Here is a 19,685-nt window from a genome sequence, read left to right as displayed (position 1 = left end):
TAGGTAAAAAGCAATCCACAATACACATATCAGAGTAAAATCAAAGAACATCTTAAAAGCAGTAAAAACATTCTCTTTCAAAAGTCAGACATCTGATTAGTCTATAGAACATAGGACGAGGGTCATAAAATGGCTTAGCCTGATAACATGAATTCAATCCCCAGGACCGACATGGTAGGAGGGAACTGATGCCTATAAGTTGTCCTTTGATCTTCATATATATACATGTACACACACACACACGGTTATAAAAAAGTTTAAAAAGAATAACAAAGAATGAGACTAGAAGATTAAGATTATTACAAATGAAATGAAATCTATCTAGTATCAACCTAGCATTTTAAAGCCACTGAACTAATACAAGAATTAAAGAGAAAATAAGATTTCATGAAAAAGATGTTATGTATGACAACAGTTCTTTGTGTGTTTGGTGTGTGTGTCAACTTGACATAAGTTAAAATCATCTGAGAAGAGGAAGTCACAGTTGAGAAAATGTCTCTATAAGATTGGCCTGTAGGCAAGCCTATATGGCATCTTCTTAATTAGTGATTAAAGGGGGAGAGAAGGGCAGCCCATTGTGGGATGTGCCACGACGGGCTGTGCTGCTCTAGTATCAGAGTATGTAAAAAAGGAAACTGATGTATTGTGTGTAGTATTGTGATGTATTGTGATGTATTAGGTATAGTAGTGGCTTTTAATCCTAGCACTCAGGAGGCAGAGGCAGTGAGTTCACGGCCAGCCTGGTCTACAAAGTGAGTTCCAGGACAGACAGAACTATATAGTGAGATCTTGTCTCAAAGGAGGAAAAAAGGCAAAATGAGCAAGCCATAAGGAGCAAGCCAGTATGTTGCACTACAGTTTGTGTCACTTCCTGCCTTTAGGTTCCTGCCTTGAGTTCTTGCCCTAAATTCTCTTAGAGATGGAGTGTGATGGGAGTTGGAAGCTGAAATAAATCCTTTCTTCCCCAAGTTACTGTTGATGATAGTGTTTATTGCAACATTAGAAATCTTATTACGACAAGTTCTGTACTAATGAAAAGATGAGGGCCTAAGAGATGGCTCAGCGGTTAAGAGCACCGACTGCTCTTCCAGAGGTCCTGAGTTCAATTCCCAGCAACCACATGGTGGCTCACAACCATCTGTAATGGGATCTGATGCCCTCTTCTGGTGTGTCTGAAGACAGTGACAGTGTACTTATATATAATATATAAATCTTAAAAAAAAGAAAAAAGGAAGAAAAGACTAAGGGATAATGACCACAGAAGGAAGTAGTATACACATATTAAGACTAAGCTAGAAATGACTAGGAAAGAGAAAACCTAGACCTAGCATGACAAGAAGAAAGCACACAAATCCACCATTAACATATTCTATAAGCTTACTATAGGCATGCACCATTGTATGTACATCATGTTTTAATACAATCATCACAATAATATATTAAAGGCAGGGAAAAACCAAATCAAAGAGATTAAAATCTGGTGCATCTGAATAGATCTAAGACAGGGAAGGCTCCAGTTTTGGAGCCAAGCAATGGTTCTATAAGTATTTGCTTCATCATTTCATTTATGTTACATACTTTGCAATGAGTTACATTTCACAATAGAACATTGTGAAATAGGGGCTGGAGAGATAACTGAAGTGGGGCAAGAGCACTTGCTGCTCTTACAGAGGACAAAGCCTCTACATAGGTGGCTTACAACCGCCTGTAATGCCAGCTCCGTGGGCAACATACACATGGTATGCATATATACATGTGCAGATAAAGCGCTCATAGATATGAAATATCAATTTTTTGTTTAAAAAATTCTAAAATTAAAGGAGTTAAATATAACTAAACAGCAATCACTGTAGGAGAAATGGAGACAGAATAGGCTTATATTATGAAATGAAATATAGACAAAATAGTTCATACCTACATATATTACTATGATTCAGTAGCACATTTTTAGTAAACTTGGAATTTCAGATTATATCATAGCTAGAACTGGTGAATTTACAAGAAAATAAAGCAATTTTCTAAGCTTTCAAAAATTTATGTTAAGTTTTCATATTATGACGATTTTACTCCAATAAAAACTGGGAGAGATTTCCTTAAAAAAGAATATAATGTATAAAACCTTACCTGATTTCTCGGATAGTGGAAAAAGTCTGGCCAAAAAGAGCTGAATTCTTCCACAGAAAACTGTATTCTGAGATTTAGACAATCTTCTGAGGAGATCTAACAATGTTCAGAAATGAATGTTGAAGAGAAGAGATGATTTTATGTTTATTATAATTGTACTTGAGTTTTTAACTATTTGTTCAGAATTTTTCTGAAGCAAGGGTTCTTAAAATGGAAGTAGCAGTTATTGTCAAAGAAAGTAAGTTAGAAACAAAGTTCTGTGGACAAGTCAGTGAAAGTGAATGATGAGTTTAATAAATAGGACAACTTAAAAACCAAGACCCTAATCTACCTTTAAGATACCTTCACTGTTAAATCATAATCCACCTATTCTTCTGGTCACAGTCACAGTTTTAGAAGCAGTAACTTAATACTGAATTACTTACCATTGCACATACGCAGTAAATAATTTTTGCCAGCAGAATAGAATGTATTCTGAAATTAAGACCAAAATTATTACTATACTTTGGAAGTTGCCCACTCCATTCAGTAAGTCATAGGGATTAAACTATGAAAGAGTACTAATATATAAGTCTGTTTCACTACTTTAACTTATTTCAAAGCATTTTCATTTGAATATGTATGACAGTATGTGTTGAATAACTAGTAAACACCTAAAAGTGTGTGTGTGTGTGTGTGTGTGCTTGCTTTACCTTTAAGATCTTTACTTTTCCTATATCTGATAGAGGGCTAATATCTAATATATACAAAGAACTCAAGAAGATAGACTCCAGAGAATCAAATAATCCTATTAAAAAGTGGGGTACAAGGGGTTGGGGATTTAGCTCAGTGGTAGAGCGCTTGCCTAGCAAGCACAAGGCCCTGGGTTCGGTCCCCAGCTCCGAAAAAAAGAAAGAAAAAAAAAATGGGGTACAGAGCTAAACAAAGAATTCTCAACTGAGAAATGTTGAATGACTAAGAAGCACCTTAAGAAATGTTCAACATCTTTACTCACCAGGGAAATGCAGATCTAAACATCTGAGATTCCACCTCACTCCTGTTAGAATGGCTAAGATCAAAAACTCAGGGGACAACAGATGCTGGCAAGGATGTGGAAAAAGAGGAACACTCCTTCATTATTGGTGGGATTGCAAGCTGGTACAACCACTCTGGAAATCAGTCTGGAGGTTCCTCAGAAAGTTGGACACAGTACTACCTGAGGACCCAGCTATATCACTCCTGGGCATATACCCAAAAGATGCTCCAACATACAACAAAGACACGTGCTCCACTATGTTCACTGCATCTTTATTTATAATAGCCAGAAGCTGGAAAGAACCCAGATGTCCCTCAACAGAGGAATGGATACAGAAAATGTGGTACATCTACACAATGGAGTACTACTCAGCTATCAAAAACAATGACTTCCTGAAATTCATAGGCAAATGGATGGAACTAGAAAATATTATCCTGAATGAGGTAACCTAATGGCTATTAGCCCAAAAGCTCAGATTACCAAAGATATAATCCACAGATCACATGAAGCTCAAGAAGAAAGACAACCAAAGTGCAGATGCTTCATTCCTTCTTAGAAGGGGAAACAAAAATATTCATAGGAGGAAATACAGAGACAAAGTTTGGAGCAGAGACTGAAGGAAAGGCCATTCAGAGACTGTCCCACCTGGGGATCCAGCCCATATTCAGCTACCAAACCCAAACAATATTGCTGACGCCAAGAAGTGCATGCTGACAGGAGCCTGATATAGCTGTCTCCTGAGAGGTTCTGTCAGAGCATGACAAATACAGAGGCGGATGCTCACAGCCAACCATTGAACTGAGAATGGGGTCCCATTAGTAGAGGAGTTAGAGAAAGGATTGAAGGAGCTGAAGGGGTTTGCAACCCCATAACAACAATACCAGCCAACTCCCAGGGACTAAACCACCGTCCAAAGAGTACACATGGACAGACCCATGGCTCCAGCTGCATATGTAGCAGAGGAGAAGCCCTTGGCTCTGCCAAGGCTCGATGCCCCAGTGTAGAGGAATGGTGGGTGGGGAAATGACCTCATAGAAGAAGGGGAAGGGGGTATGGATTAGGGAGCTTATGGTCGGGAAACCAGGAAAGGGGATAACATTTGAAATGTAAATAAAAAATATCCAATAAAAAAATTGTAAAAAAAATTTACATTCATTTATTTTATGAGTGTTTTTCTGCATGTATGTATGTATACCACATGTGTGTATGGTGTTTGCCCAAAGGTTAGAAGAGGGCATCAGATGGCCCTGTACTGGAGTTATGGATGATGGTAAGCCACCATGTGTGAGTGCTGGGAATTAAATCCAGGTTCTCCAAAGGAGTAACAAGTACTCTAAACTGCTAAGCCGTCCCCTAGCCTTCTTTATTTGAGACAAGTTCTCCCTGTGTTGGGCAGGCTAGCTTGGAACACAGCTTTCCTACCTACCTATACCTCATAACTTTACAATACTATGCCTGATTGAAAAGTTGTACTTTCAAATTACTTTAAGTTTTGTAGTTCAAAATTTTCTCTATATCTAATTCTTATTTAGTTCTCCCAAGAAAACATAATATATAATTTTTTCATAGGGACAAATGTTTTGGCAACCACCAATATTAGAATTACCAGCAAATAAAGCACAAACAAAATTGTCTTCTGAATTCTATCTCTACACTGCTAGTATTAGCAGGAAAGTAAACCAAGGCACTTACTGACTTCCAAGTGGCAACATTTTTTTCGACAAAAGTGAATATTGTGTCACACTGATCCAAAGGAAGGCAGTCCAAGACATCTCCCAATAGCACAAATGGTGTGGACGCAGTACAGACACCTGCAAATGGGGTACAAATCAATGAAGAGCTAGTGACACTGCCTTCCGACCCAAGAAAAAGAATCCAAGGACAGGCAAATTACAAAGTAATAATAAAGTGAAAGTTACTATATGCCTCTAAAATCAATAACGAATGTTTCAGTCATCAACTGTTTGACATTGAATAGAAGTTCAATAAGTATGTGTCAAGCTGAATTAAACCTATTTATGGACAAACTGGAAACCCAAAACAAAGTATTACTAATAATAATCTCTTCAAAAATAAGACTTTCCCTTGCAGAAAATTGTATTTAAGCCTTTATTTGCAGCTTAAATAGAGAAGTCCGTGTTTTTCTAAAGTTCTAGGCATAGCTCCCAGTTTGTAGTAAAGACATCACCAATCTTAAGTAATATAGTAAGTCAATGAGCTAAGCACATATTATAAATGGAGGAACAGGTGAGGAAAACTGTTTACTGAATAAACAAATGAATAACTAATAAACAGCTTACACAAAAGTTTAGTAAGTAAATCAAAATTGAGGAAGTTAGATTTACAAAACAGCTCACTTTGACACTGGGAAACCATTTTTACCTTGTGTGCTCTAGGTATATAAAGCATCAAAAGAATGTGATACAAATGATACTTAACAGGTTCAAAGGCCATCTTTGCATATATTATTTAAATTAATCAAATGAAATTTGAACCATAGGGTTAAGAAATATTGATGAACTGTTTTTCATTTCACTTTCTGAAAATATTTAACAAGATCTTATCATGTATCAGGCTCTATGTGCCTATGTCCTGTGTTTAAAGTCTTAAACCAATCTTATACTTGTATGGCACTGATATATTTTTACAGAAGATTTATTTATTTTATATGTATGTGTATATTCCTGAGTATATGTATGTGCACCCCACATGTGCAGAGGCCAGAAGAGGACTTCATATCCTATGAAGCTGGAGGTATAGGTAGTTATGAGCTGCCTGTCATAGATGCTGGAACTGAACATAGGTCCTCTGCAAGAGCAGCAAGTAATCTTAGCTCATGAGCATCTCCCAGCACCCCACTGCTGTTTTTCTTAATAGACCTCTTCCTAGTTTTTCTGCTAGCAATCTACCCCAATGCACTTACTGTTCTAAGGGTGTCTATCCGTATGAGATACACTGGTCTTTAAACTAACCCACACTTTTTTTTTTTTTTTGCCATTCTCATTTCATACAATTTTCTAGCTATGCTGAACTTGGTCTTTGTATAACTATCTCCTCTATTTCTGGCAAACTTAATCCCTTATGTTCCTATTTGTAGGCCAGATATTCCTTTTTTCATTTTGTCTTATTTTGTCTCAAATTTCTGATTGTCCTGATTCAGCCTGACAAGTGCTAGATTATAGGTAGATGTTATGGATCCCAATTCATCTTCCTTTTTAAAATTCTTCCTGATTCCTTTAGATTTTAATTTAGAGAGCCACGTTCACTTCATTATAATCAACACACTTTAACCACAGCACTTATAGCACAGTAACAGTCACACATTTCTGTCCTCCATTAACCTCTAGACTCTTACAGGTGGGCTCTACAATTTACTCATCACTGAATCTCCAAATCTTAACATAGTACTATGCATACAATAAGTGCTCAGTAAGTATTTGTACATGGTTAAAACACCTGAAATACAAGGAAATTGCAAATGTACATGACATGATAGAGATGAGAAATAAGTATGAACAAATTCTTGGCAAAGGTAGAAGTCAATGAACAGGGGGCTGTGAATGTAGGTCAGTGGGAGAAGAGCATGCATGAGGTGCTAATGCTTGGTCTCTAGCACCACACATAAAGAATGAACAAAACTAGACAGAGGTAGAGGTATCTTGAGATTCTTAAATAAAACTGGTCAGATATAAAACAACTTTAAAAAGAAAGAGAAAAATACTTACTTTCTGTTACTCCCCCAATGGCAAGAGAAATAATAGCTAAAACGTTCTCACATGCTGAATGATTTATCTACCAACAGAGAAACAATTTTATTTAGAAGCAAGAATTTGGACTAATTTGTTAACAATAAAGACAAGTTCTATGAAATTAAGCAGTAATACATTCAGGAATAAAAATATCTTACACAAAGTTATTTTGTAAGATGAAAAACCATGAACACTATAGAAGTGTGTCAAGCAGTAAAGAGTGAGTCAATCAAAATCCAGTGGGCTCGGGAAATGTTAACTTTTACCTGACTAAGGTTTTAAGCTTATTGGGTATAGAAGTTCTAAGGCTGTGAGTAAGTCAACAGCAGGACAAAAGCAGGGCCTGGCTTGAATCCATGTTAACCCTGGAGCATTAGCTGAGGGCCTTCTGTAGGAAGGTGACTGCAACAGTGAGCACTCTGACTGCTCTCTGTGCTGTTACACGGCACCAACAGAATGTTACTGCTCTTCTTACAAACAGAACTGAAGCTCTGAAAGAAAAGGGACTTTCTCAGCACCTCATAACAGAGAAGTGATGAAAAAAAGATTTTTTTAAGTCTGAAAAAGTGATCACTTGGTCTGACCCAAAATTATCTGAGAAAAAGGGGGGATACTATTATATTATGGCCATCAGAAGAGAATCTATCACCACGGGCCCCAATTTCTCCTTAATCAAAAATAAATGTTAAAAATTTTTCTTTCATTCAGGATCCCTGCTAAAGGCAATATTTAGATTCTTCATGGTTAAATTTCATCAGCAAAGTTAAACAAGCCTTAGTTACTTATGTATGTTTATAGCTGAGGAAAATCCCACAAGAAAATGAGGACATGTAATCCTCACTCTGGCTTAACATCCTTGAACTAGACTGCTTATGCCTTTACACAGTGTGTCATCATTTATCTAACAAAGTGAGAGTCTACTTTTAAAAAAATGTATTTTGTATACCTGTGTGCATTCTGTATGTGTATGGAGGTCAGAGGACAATTTGCAGGAGTTCTCTCCTTCCAACATCTAGGTTCTAGAGATCAAAGTCAGGACATGGAGCTCTGTAGCAAGTGCCTTGACTTGCTGGGGCATCTTCCCAAGTCAGTCTTTACTTCTTGCTCTTTAAGACTGAATGTCAAAATTTTTCTTATCATCAAAACCTTAAACTGTACCTGAGCTATCAAGAGCCTAAATTAGGACTATCCTACTCAATACAGCTTCTAAAGGCAGAGTGTTCATGCTCAGAAAACATGTCATGAAACATCCATTCCAACAATAAAGCAATTTCTAATAACATGACTTATTAACTGGCCAGCAAATTTTAACAAATAAAGAGGGAAATACTTACAATTTCTTCTTCCAGAACGCCTCTGAAAGCTTGGTCAAGGGTACATTTTTTTTCATTTTCACTATTAAAAACATAAATACCTTCATTTCACAAACAGTTCACTATTATAAACATTCATAAAGTCCTTTTTATGAACATTGCACTTTACCTGCCAGGTAACTGACTGAAGGCATTCAACAATGGCTTGATAGTTTTGTTATTCAAGGCTTCTCTGGTAGATTTCTACAAAAATAAAAATGACAAGTAAATAAAAAGCTTTTGTTGTTTATGAAAATTTACTGTTCATTAATTATAAGTCTTTCTAACTAAAAAAATGTTTTTAACTAAGAAACATTTTCTGCCAGTCATTTTTATTAACTTTTGTTTCTAATGCAACTTAATGATCCTGATCTTTGTCACATGAAACTGGCAAGAGCTAATTTGACATTTGCATCACAGGTTCCCCTTTCCTATATATCATATCCATGCACACTTCCTGCTTTAAAAAAAAAAAAAACTTGCTAAGTTTAATGGGGCATCCTGCAACCAGCACTGGAAACAATCAGCTTAAGGTCAACCTGAATTCTGAGTTCCCAGCCTAGCTTGGGCTACATAACAAAACCCTGTCTAAACAACACCAATTCAGTTTGGTTCATGAATTACATGTTTGGTTTTCAAATGTTGTAGCTCCCTTAAGACCTACTTCCCACATTACTCTATGGTTACCAGCCTTACACCCACTCTCTAAAAATACACTGAAGCATGGCTGTGTTTAAAGACATTTCCTATCAATCTCATTTCAGCATGTTCACATTCTCACGCTGTTCTTTCTATCTGTTCATTCAAAATCTATATATTCTTTCAGATTCAGCTCAAGGCCTACTACTTCCAAGCGTTTTGCTCAGCTGACACAGTACCAGGGAAATCTTAAGGATGAATAAATAAATGATTGTCTTAAACTGGCCATAATTTATACAGGACAAAAATATTGCATATATTTGGAAAGCTGTCTTATTACTTCATAAAGGCTTCGATGTGTGTTAAGTGTCCATTACTGGCTCCATCACTAGGTAAGTTGAATAACCTGGGGTTCATTCTCTTTTTGATTCCCCACCCTCACCAGTTAAAATGAGTGGCGCTGCAGATAGATCCTTGCTATTATCAGTGGCAGTGGCACTGCATGGGAACTTATTAAAAAATGCAGAATCTAAGCAGGGCAATCTAGTACGCACCTTTAATCCCAGCACTCAGGTGGCAGAGGCAGGGAGACCTCTAGTTCTAGGACAGCTAAGGCCTCACAGAAAACCCTGTCTCCAAACACCCAGAATCTCTGGCTTAATGAATAAGTATCTTCATTTCACAAGATCTCTACATGGCAATACCACACAGCAAAGCCGAGAACTACTAATCTAAATGATCCCTAATTAAACAGTGCTGTAGTTCAGTAGTGGAGTTCTTTGCTTCTACTCCCAGGACTGAGAAAAAGGGTCGGAGGGAGATGTTCCTTTCAGGGCTACTGTAACAGAAGAAAACGTCTCTAATGACATAAGCAAGGCATAATCTTTCAAAACCAAACACCTTGCAAAGCAGAAAATGGTTAAAACAACTACTGATTATGAAGAATCTCTTTTCTCTCACATAAGTTTCCTTCTGGCATCAGTACAATTACCTAAACACAGTTACATATCTAAGTCGAAACGTGCATGTAATCTTAGTACAGATGGTATAGATTATGGGCCCAATAGCTTATAAGAGTGTTCTTTATACATATATTGCTGTGATGGACAACAGAAAAAGGACCGTGGACTTAAAGTCAGAAAAACGAGAAAAGTCAGTCAACTTAATTTTGTTTTTTGAGGGGTTAGAGGTGTCTTAGTTTCTAGCTCACGCACTAGAGACAAAAAAAAAAAAAAAAAAACTTTTAGTGTTACTCTGACACATAAACCATCATAAAGTGTTTCCTAAATGCTCAACAACCTTTTCCCAAACAGGCAAAACGAAACAGCAGCTGGTAACTCTTCGGAGTTGGTAACCCTTCCCAAGGTGATCAGTTTGCCTCTTCCCGGTTAGGAGCTCCTTATCCATCTCTGGATGAAATGAGCAAGACGAAGGGGGGCTAAACTGACTAACTGACTGCTAGATTAGCCACCAGGTAGTGTAGGAGGCGGGGCGGAAACAGACTTCAGGGCTCCTGCCCGAGAAACCTGCTCCGCCCAGCTAGATGAGCTGAAGCTGACTGAGCTAATCTATGGGTGAAGTTTCCATGCTCGCCCGCAAGAAAACGGCAAGAACCAGGGATTCGCCAGCGGAGGGGCAGAGGACCCACAGACGAGTAGTCAGTGTGCCTTTCCCTTAATGTCAGTCCCGGAAAGGGCCAGGAGCAGACCCAGCTGTGAAAATCCTTCGGTCTCTTGGAAATTTTCAGCGAGAGAAAGGAAAAGAATAGAACCAGGTCAGAACCACGGCCGTCAGCCCCCAAGCTCACCGTAAACCGCGTCCGCGCCTCGGGCAAACTGAAAAGCGCCGGCGTCGGAGACATCTTGGTTGCGCGTGCCCACCACCGTACTGCGGCTCACAGTGATGACGTCAGGTTGGGAGCAACGAGACGGCCCGGCACACACAGCTAGAGTGGCCAGCGGTGATATTCTCCGGTGCAATCTGGCTCAGCCGTATGACTCATAGGCCGGGCTCTGGGACCACACTAGAATGGAGCGGTCTAGGGTGTCTCGCGCAGTCAGCTCCGCCCTGGGCACAGACAAGGCTGGTTTTCTCGGCAGACGAATGACGGCTTGGTGCAGTTTCAGGGGCGGCACCGGAAGGTAGCGCTCGCGAGAAGCCAGTTTGCCTGAAGAAGCAGACGCACTGTGGCAGCACTATCTTGTTACTTCAAGGGCTGTGATGAATTTTGAACTGATACATCTTTCTTACTGCTTGGAGGATGCTTAGCCTCAGAGAAAAATGGGGTCAACACATGAAACAGTTGAAAGATGGGTTGAGAAAATTTAAAGGGCGGGGGGAGTAGGATCTTAAATGGGATGGAGATATGGATTGTAGCAGCTTGAGCTCTGAATTATTTCATGTTCAAGTATAGCTCTACCCATCCGTCTAAGTTGCATGAACCCAGTAAATCCTTTCTATAATAGCCTAATGCTATTAAAAGTTAGACTTGATCTCTTATCAGTCTCATCTGATTAATGCAAGAACTGAGGGGCAATTCATTTGCAATTACTTAAATTTCCTTTTCATTTTTCAAACTCAAAATGAATTTGGGCCACAGACGTCCTGAATGGGATCAACTGATGATCCAGGGTCCCCATGAGCCTAATGAAGTTAGTAGCTGGATTTGCCTCTAAGCAGTACTTTGTGAATCTATACATAGGGTGAAAGCTGAATTCAGTGGACGTGGATGAGAATATGAATCTTATCCCCACACTGACTGGAGAGATACAGTGAGAGTCTTTTCTAGTGTTACATTACTAGTGGCTCTAATGTCAGCCGAGCAGTTGTAGAGAGAAAAAAAAAAGATTATTATTTTAGTCTGAGTTATCACTGAACACTGAGTTCTTCTGTCCAGGTAATTTACTCTGAAGGTTTTCCAAGGAAGAAGGGCAGTGGAACTGGGAACAATGAAACAGAAAAGCCAATGTATAAGGTATATTTTTAGGATTGGTCAATTGTGTTAGGTTTTTTCTATAGCTGTGACAAAAATGCCTGACAGGAATAACATATGGGAAGAGAAAGTTATTTTGTCTCATGGTGCAGAGGATATCATCTGCCATGTGGCTGGAATGGAATGGTTCATGGAAGTAGGAACTACAGCACAGCTGGTTGATATTGTCACAGATCAGGAAGCATAGAGCACAAAGCAAGTAGGGCCAGGTTGTAACCCTTAGTGGTCTGTACTTAGTGGCCTAAATCCAAAATCTAAGGTTCCACAGTCCATCAAAATAGTGCTACCATTTGAGGACCTGGTGTGCAAACACATGAGCCTGTGGGGGACATCTGAATTCAAACCATAGCACTGTTTGGGTGACTGGGATTCAATTTTTGTAAAAGTAACTTTTATTTACCTGATGTGATTGTCATCTCTGAGACTTACTGTTGAATAAGCTCACCCTTTCTTGTTCTTTCTGAACTCTGGCTAGCTAGTTCAACTTAGCTGCTCTGGCTCAAATTCTCCAAGCTGACTAATTCAATCTGGCTTCCCTCAGCTTCTTAGTGAATTGTTCTGCTTGGCCTCAAACTAATGCTGGCAATTTGTCCTAATCTTCTGGCTCCTTATTCTCTGGGCTCAACTGCCTCTGCTGACTTGTGCCGAACTCACGAATAAACTCAACTCCACTACCCTGCACTGATTCCCAGTTGACTGAACTCCTCACTCACTCAACTGACTGACTGACTCCCTGTGCTGCTCTTAAATAGCTTCCATGAGAGTGAGCATATCCTATCTCTGACTCATTTTGTCAAATCTTTCTCTGATTGGTCACTTTATCCATCAATTAGATGTAAATATTTGGGATTAAAGGGCATGACTATATTCTAGCTAGATCACACAGATCTAAAACGTCTTTGAATGTGATCAGAGAAGTCGTGTTGCTGGATTAAAATTCCTGTACAATTTTACTGAGACCTTTTGAGAGGCTGTATTTAGTACACCATTATATGATTTGTCCAATGGGAATGGGCAGCCCCTTTAAGTATAAATTATGATGGGAGATGGGTTTGAGGATGCAACTCGTGTTGGTAGAGTGTTTGCTTATCAGTGGTGAAGCCCTGGGTTTGATTGGCTATATAGTGAGTTCTAGGCCAGTCTGGGCCACGAGAGACCCTATTTCAGAAAACAAAGTAGTAAAAATAAATTATGCTGATTAAATCAGATGTCAAAACATGGATAGATCTAGCTTAATATTTATATGACTTGGGAAGTTGAGTATTTAAGAACAGTAATTCAAGAATATGCAGGATGTGATGATGTGTGCCTATAATTCCAGGTACTTAGATAAGTAAAGCAGGAAAGTTATGAACTTGACACCAGTCTGGGATATATAGAAAGACCCCCTTGTTTTCAAAAAGGTAAAATGAATACATATAATTTTAGGAAAGTTAGATGACAGTATTACAGCTATCATAAACATAAAATCCAGACTGTTTGATATCCTTCTGTAAGCATTTCCATATTTTAGCTGTGTATTCCTTTATCCATGCAAAAATGGTTTTGTACTATTTTATCAAGGCTAGAAAGATTTGTGATTCATCCATGACTTATCTGCAGCTTTTGGTTTTAGTAGTGTTTCTTGGTCCAAGGACTGCAGCCATTTGGTATCTTCTAGTATTATTAGCACCTGACATCTACAGCCAGAGCTGGCCCAGCTAGACACATTTGTAGCCCCATTGGAAAACAATAATATCAACCAACCGAACCCCACCAGAGCTCCCAGGGACTAACAACCAATGAGTACACATGGACAGATCCATGACTCCAGCCTCATATTGTCCAGCATCAATAGAAGGAAAAACCCTTGGCCCTGTGAAGACTCATTTCCCCAGTGTAGGATAATGCCAGGGCAGTGAGGTAGGAGTGGGTAGGTGGGAGTGGGAGCATCCTCATAGAAGCAGGGGTGGAGGAATGGGAGGGGGGGAAAGGGGATAACATTTGAAATGGAAATACATAAAATATCCAAGAAAAATAAATAAATAAATGTTTCTTTAAAAAATGAATGGATTTCATGTCATAAAGATCACTTAGTATCATTCTTGACTGGGTGTGGCAGAAGCAGGCAGATCCCTGGGAGTTCACAGCCAGCTTGGTTTACGTAAAGAGTTCCAGGCCAACGAGAGCTACATAATAAAGCAACCCTGTCTAAAAATAAGGTTTAAAAAAATATAAAGGAATAGTTACAGTGTAAAAGGACAGAAAAATACTCAAGCAAGTTTCACTCATGAGAAACACCGTACTACCAGATAAACATTCATTATGTTATTCTTGATTTATTGTACTTTGTAAGGTGATCAGGGTTTTGTTTTTTGTTTTGTTTTACAGATGGAATATTTGTGGTAGCCCTAACTTGAACAGCTCTCGGAATGATTTCCCCCTGCAGTTTGTTTTCACTTTATATGTCTGACACTGTTTATTGTCTTCCTGGGGAGGAACACACATGGGAGTGTGCCTCTGGTCTGATCTCTCCTTTCATTTTCACATGGATCCTAGGGATTGAACTCACGGCCAGGCTTGTGTGGTATACAGTCTTACCTGCTGAGGCACATCTCTGTCATATTGATTTTCATAAATTTTTACATTATTTTCTGCCATGGTAATCCGGAATGACTTTGTTTTTAATGATTTTTAATAAATGTTTAGTTTTAATCCATAAATGTGTGTTATTGCCCCACAAATCATATATTCTTTAACACAATATTGAAATTAAATAAGCAATGAATGCTTAAATGTTCAAGTCAATAGAGAATAGCATTAAGGCTTACATGGAGTGACTAAGCTTAGTAAGGAAAGTTTACTAAAAAACGGAGATTGACCCAAAGTGGGGCTATGGTCCAGCTAGGCAAGTTGTAAATCCAAATTAAAATTTGTTGAAGGAAATTGTTATTCCAGTAAACATACAAATAGAATTGAGATAGGTTTATTTATTATTGATAAAGTGGAAGGGTCTATAAAGAATTTCATATCTGCACAATACTTCATCTCGGAGGGTAATCACAAAATTACCTAAATCTTCAATTCTGTGAGTTCTGAAAGGGAAAGAAGAGATTGAAGTTAGCAGAGATCAGTTATGGAGGTTTAAGGAAAGAGGCTAGCTAGTCATTTGATTTAATGGTGAAAGGCAAAATAGCAAGTACTTACATAGAAGCTACAGCAAGTTACCCCGGTAATTTGATTAAGATGATAAGGTGGCTGCACTCCACAATAATTTTCAGTGGCAGAAAATCATATCCAGGGCGCTTTCCTCAGTAGAGATACAGCAATTCTTGACCATAAAGGAAAGGGAGACTTTCCTGTTAGTGGCTAACATAGCTGATGCCTTCTAATTGCTCATTTACCATTCTCTCTCTCTTTTTTAAAGATTTATTTATTATGTATCCAGTGTTCTGCCTGCATATATGCCTGAAGGCCAGAAGAGGGCACCAGATCTCATTATAGGTGGTTGTGAGCCACCATTTGGTTGTTGGGAATTGAACTCAGGACCTCTGGAAGAGCAGCCAGTGCTCTTAACCTTTAAGCCATCTCTCCAATGCCACCATTCTCAAAATAAATAAATAAATAAATAAATAAATAAATAAATAAATAAATAAATAATTCAGGATAACAGTACACCTGTCTATAATATGATTCTCTCTTCCTGTCTCTGTTCCCCCCGCCCCCCCTCTCTGTCTCTCTCTGTCTGTCTCTGTCTGTCTCTCTCTCTCACACACACACACACACACACACACACACACACACACACACACACACACACATATTTGCTGGGGACTGAACTCAGAGCCCTATGTGTAATAAGCTGACATCCTACCACTGAGCTCCACCCCAGTTTCTACTTCTCAGCAAAAAATTCCTGTTCTTGCCTATAAATGACCTTCTCAGTCAAGAGCTTTGATGATGCTGTACAATGAAGTTGATATTTTCATATCTGTTAACAGCAGCCATTTTGTAGCCTACAGATGAAGAAACAATTTCAACTTTCTTTTTTTCTTTAAGTTTTATAAACATTTAATTGGGGCTGGCTTACAGGCTCAGAGTTTCAGTCTATTATTATCAAGGCAGAAGTGTGGCAGCATTGCAGCATCCAGGTAGGCATGGTGATGGAGGAGGTGAGTCCTATACCTTCACCCAAAGGAAGCCAGGAACAGACTGAATATCCCCAGGCAGCTAGGAGGAGGGTCTCCACAGTGACACACTTCTTCCAACAAGGCCACACCTTTTAATAGTGCCACTCCCTGAGCCAAGTATATGCAAACCATCACATTCCACTGCCTGGCTTCTATAGGCTTGTTTAAACACATGAGTCTATGGAGGCCACACCTAAACTTAGCATAATAAAAAAGTACGTTTACTTCAACTTCCAAAGTCTCCCCCGTCCATAGCAGTATCAACAACGTTAAAAGACCGAAGTTCAAAGTCTCTTGCAACATCCATCAAATCACTTAACTGTACTGCCATAGTTAAGACAGGCAACCAATCTTAACACATTCACCCAAGGGAAGCCAGGAACAGAGTGAATATCTCCATGCAGCTAGGAGGAGGGTCTCCACAGTGACACCCAATTTCAACTTTCAAGTAACATTATTAAAGATGAGTTGGGGGTCTGCATTCTGCCTCAGGGCATGGCTGCTTGGAAGGCGAAATGCAGGGAGCTTGACTGTGCGAATCCGATGTTGTAGTCGTTGGGTGCTGGGTTTCAGGGAAGTGCCAAGACACAGCTCATGGGGTGGGAAAACCCAGTCTGAGATGTGGGAAAACTGAAGCTGGGGTTATTAGATCCCCGGGCACCCAGTTATGCATAGGATGTCTCACAGAGGAGTTGGGAACGAAGTGTTGGGGGTCCCCAGGCCTGTGATGAGGCTGGGGCCACGGTGGTTCTTAGACCCTAGGACATCTAGGTGCCTCTGAGAGTCACAGAAGAGCCAAGAACAGAAGAGGGGGATGCAAGCTGAGGACGAGCCTGGGCCTGGGGGAAAGAGGGAGCTTTGTCTTAGTGCTGCAGTGATTGTCGTTAGCTATGGCTGGGAGAACAGAGAGGCCTATGGGAGATTAAGCTGCAGCTCTGTAGGCGAAGACCTCCATGTTCCCCATGGCACTGGTAGATGTAAGAGACAGCCTTTACTTCCAAACTGTTTATTGGTTGTTCATCGAGGAAAATGGATTCGAACCAACCTCTGAGGGTGGACCAGAGACTAAATGCCCTTTGCAGGGAGGAATGTACTGGAAGGGTTTATTGGCTAAACCCTCAGGGCCTCTAGGTACCTCATTAGCATGTAGAATTCTGGTATGGGCCCACATGACTACGGGTCACAGTTCCTTTTGTGGAAAGTATGGCATGTGTTCTAGGCCAGGAATTTGGCAGGGAGTATGGTGGTGCCTACCGTCTCAGGTGTGTACCCACTAAGTTTCCAGGGTCTCAGACCTGCTCTACCCACCAAGCTTCTTGGCATGGTTTACTGTTCCATAGCTCCTCCCTTTTGCTTTTATAAAGGAGAGGTGTCATTGGCATGACTGTCTCTAATTTGTCGTGAAAATTTTGGGTGGGGGTGGAAGCATCCCACAACACAGGCTAGAGATGTAGCACAACATAAACCAGAGGGGTAATGTGGGGTGGAGGCTAGGTGGACAAGGGGTTATTAAACTAATTAATTGTTCAGTAGATTGTACAATTTATCAGGACATTAACATTTGTTTTAAACCTCTAACTAATCTACATAGACATCATGTTTTCCTTACTATCATATAAAATTCCCCAAGTTCGATAGCCATTTGGCTTTGGCAAGAGAGTTCAGCTGTCACTGGGAGGTCCCAAGTCTGTCATCCGTGGGTCTAAGCTGTCATCAGTCAGATATGATGTCTGGATGAAGGCAGCATCTGGCCTGTGGTGGCAGTGTTTTCTTTTCTTTTGTAGAGATAAACCTGTAGAGTAATCATAACAGAGGAGCAGAATCCCAGCAGAGGATGTCTGCACAGGGTGGGTAGTGTGTGTTACACCTGTCGTAGTTTGCTTGGGAGCACATTATGGCTTGTTGTTATGGTCTTAGATAAAGCAAGGGCATTTGAGGAATTTAGTTCTGGAAGGCATCCTTTAAGTGGGGAGTTACCTTTGTTGTATTAAGGAAAAAAGAGGGAAGAGTGGAGAATTTATCTGCTTTGGATGGCAAAGGAAGAAAATTCCATGTTCATTATATATCTGGGCTAGACAGTAACTGCTTGTCTGAAAGGAAACTGGTTGTTAATTAAGGATTAAATAATGGTTATCAGCAAAACAAAAAATGGTTGTTTGAACTGTGGGAGGAGATTAAATATAATTTCGAACCTTAAAAGAAATTTTAACCAAATTGAAAATTTTAAGGACAATTTTAGGTTAGAAGGCACAAATGCTAGGGAGAAAAACATTTAAATAAAGAAGTATGGAAACTTTGGGTTAAAAGACATTGTTTTAGGTGTACCTGTTAGGGAGAACAACAAGCATTTAAACAAAGAAGGCTGAAAAGTTTTGGGTTAAGGGTTACAGGTGTGTGTTTGTGTGTGTGTGTGTGTGTGTGTGTGTGTGTGTGTGTGTGTTTTCAAATTCTCAGCTGCAAGATCTTATCTACTGTCTTTTCATGGTGGGCTCTTTTCGCCTAGGTGCAGGAAGGAGAGGCCTGCTCTGCTATGCTACAGCTGTGTACCCTAGCCATCAGGTCCTCCCCCCATCCCCACTTGTTTTTTTCTTGGTTGATATACCCTAAAAGTAAAGGAGAAAGAGAGGAAGCATAAGAACTTGGTGACACCATATTAGCAGGGCTAGAGAGAGTAAGAGGCACCCGTAGTTGCAGCAGCAGCAGCAGCAGCAGCAGTAGCTTAGGTGGGTAGTGGGAAAGAGTAAGTGTGTCAGCTTTTCGGTGCACCATGAAGCTCTGGGGTTGGGCTAGGGCTGGTGGGGTAAGACAGAGAGCTCAGGGCACAAGCTGTGTGTGTAGCAGTCCTTGCTGTAGGGTTGGGGGAAGGGCAGAAAGTGGAAGGGGAGGCGAGTCACTATGGTAGCCGAGTGAATTAAGTCCAAAATTAGACCTGTAGATTGTAGCTAAGAGTCCGAGGGGCGGGGAGCCAGGAGTGGAGCTTGTTTTACGTGGAGTTTGGATGTGGATCTGAGTGTGTCACCTGCTGGGATATGCTTCATCTGGGTGTGCTGCATGTTGTGGGCCAGTCGTGGAAAGTGTGGTGTATGTTCCAGGAGAGGAATTTGCCATGGAGCAGGGAGACACCTTCCTCAGGTGTTTTTGGAGTCTCAGATCCGTTCTCTACCCACCAAACTTCCTGGCATGGTTTACTGTCCCACAGATGAGCATGTTGGAAAGACTTATTTGCTGTACATGCTGATTCCTCATGTATCTTGGCAAAGAAAAGTGAAAATATTATGAAAAGGTTTCATATTTTTTCTTCTTCCATTTTTATTAAATTGGATATTTCTTGTTTACATCTCTTTCTTTTCCCCATCTTTATTAACTTGGGTATTTCTTTTTTTTTAAATTTTTAATTTTTTTTATTTTTAGTTAAAATATTATATCATTTTCTGATTTTTTCCAGCCCATTTTAAAAATTTACATTCTGTTTTTTTCTCCATCTTTATTAACTTGAGTATTTCTTATTTACATTTCGATTGTTATTCCCCTTCCCGGTTTCCGGGCCAACATCCCCCTAACCCCTACCTCTCCCCTTTTCTATAGGTGTTCCCCTCCCCATCCTCCCCCCATTATCGCGCTCCCCCAAACAATCACGATCACTGG

At 39.8% G+C, this 19,685-nt stretch overlaps 1 protein-coding gene across 2 annotated transcripts in view; it reads right to left on the bottom strand.

Moving 5' to 3' along the window:
• The window catches only part of Thoc1 (THO complex subunit 1), a 36,245-nt gene extending 25,488 nt beyond the window's left edge, over nt 1-10,757 (bottom strand). The window contains exons 1-7 of one of the 2 annotated variants that reach the window (NM_001398637.1): nt 10,687-10,757; nt 8,371-8,444; nt 8,223-8,283; nt 6,865-6,931; nt 4,832-4,950; nt 2,550-2,598; nt 2,125-2,220 (exon numbers count right to left, since the gene is read on the bottom strand). In NM_001398637.1, the coding sequence (NP_001385566.1) occupies nt 2,125-2,220; nt 2,550-2,598; nt 4,832-4,950; nt 6,865-6,931; nt 8,223-8,283; nt 8,371-8,444; nt 10,687-10,740 (520 nt within the window). In that variant the 5' untranslated portion in view covers nt 10,741-10,757. Of the gene's footprint in view, nt 1-2,124; nt 2,221-2,549; nt 2,599-3,784; nt 3,887-4,831; nt 4,951-6,864; nt 6,932-8,222; nt 8,284-8,370; nt 8,445-10,686 lie in introns of both variants that reach the window. The other variant, NM_001047850.2, reaches the window with a different exon arrangement.
• Nucleotides 10,758-19,685: the final 8,928 nt, after the last annotated feature.

This window comes from Rattus norvegicus, chromosome 18 (genome assembly GCF_021556685.1).
Source record: "Rattus norvegicus strain SHRSP/BbbUtx chromosome 18, alternate assembly SHRSP_T2T, whole genome shotgun sequence".
In the NCBI taxonomy this organism is placed as follows: Eukaryota; Metazoa; Chordata; class Mammalia; order Rodentia; family Muridae; genus Rattus; species Rattus norvegicus.
The sequence above is the reverse complement of the archived record's forward strand: the minus strand, read 5'-3'. Positions and strand labels throughout refer to the sequence as shown.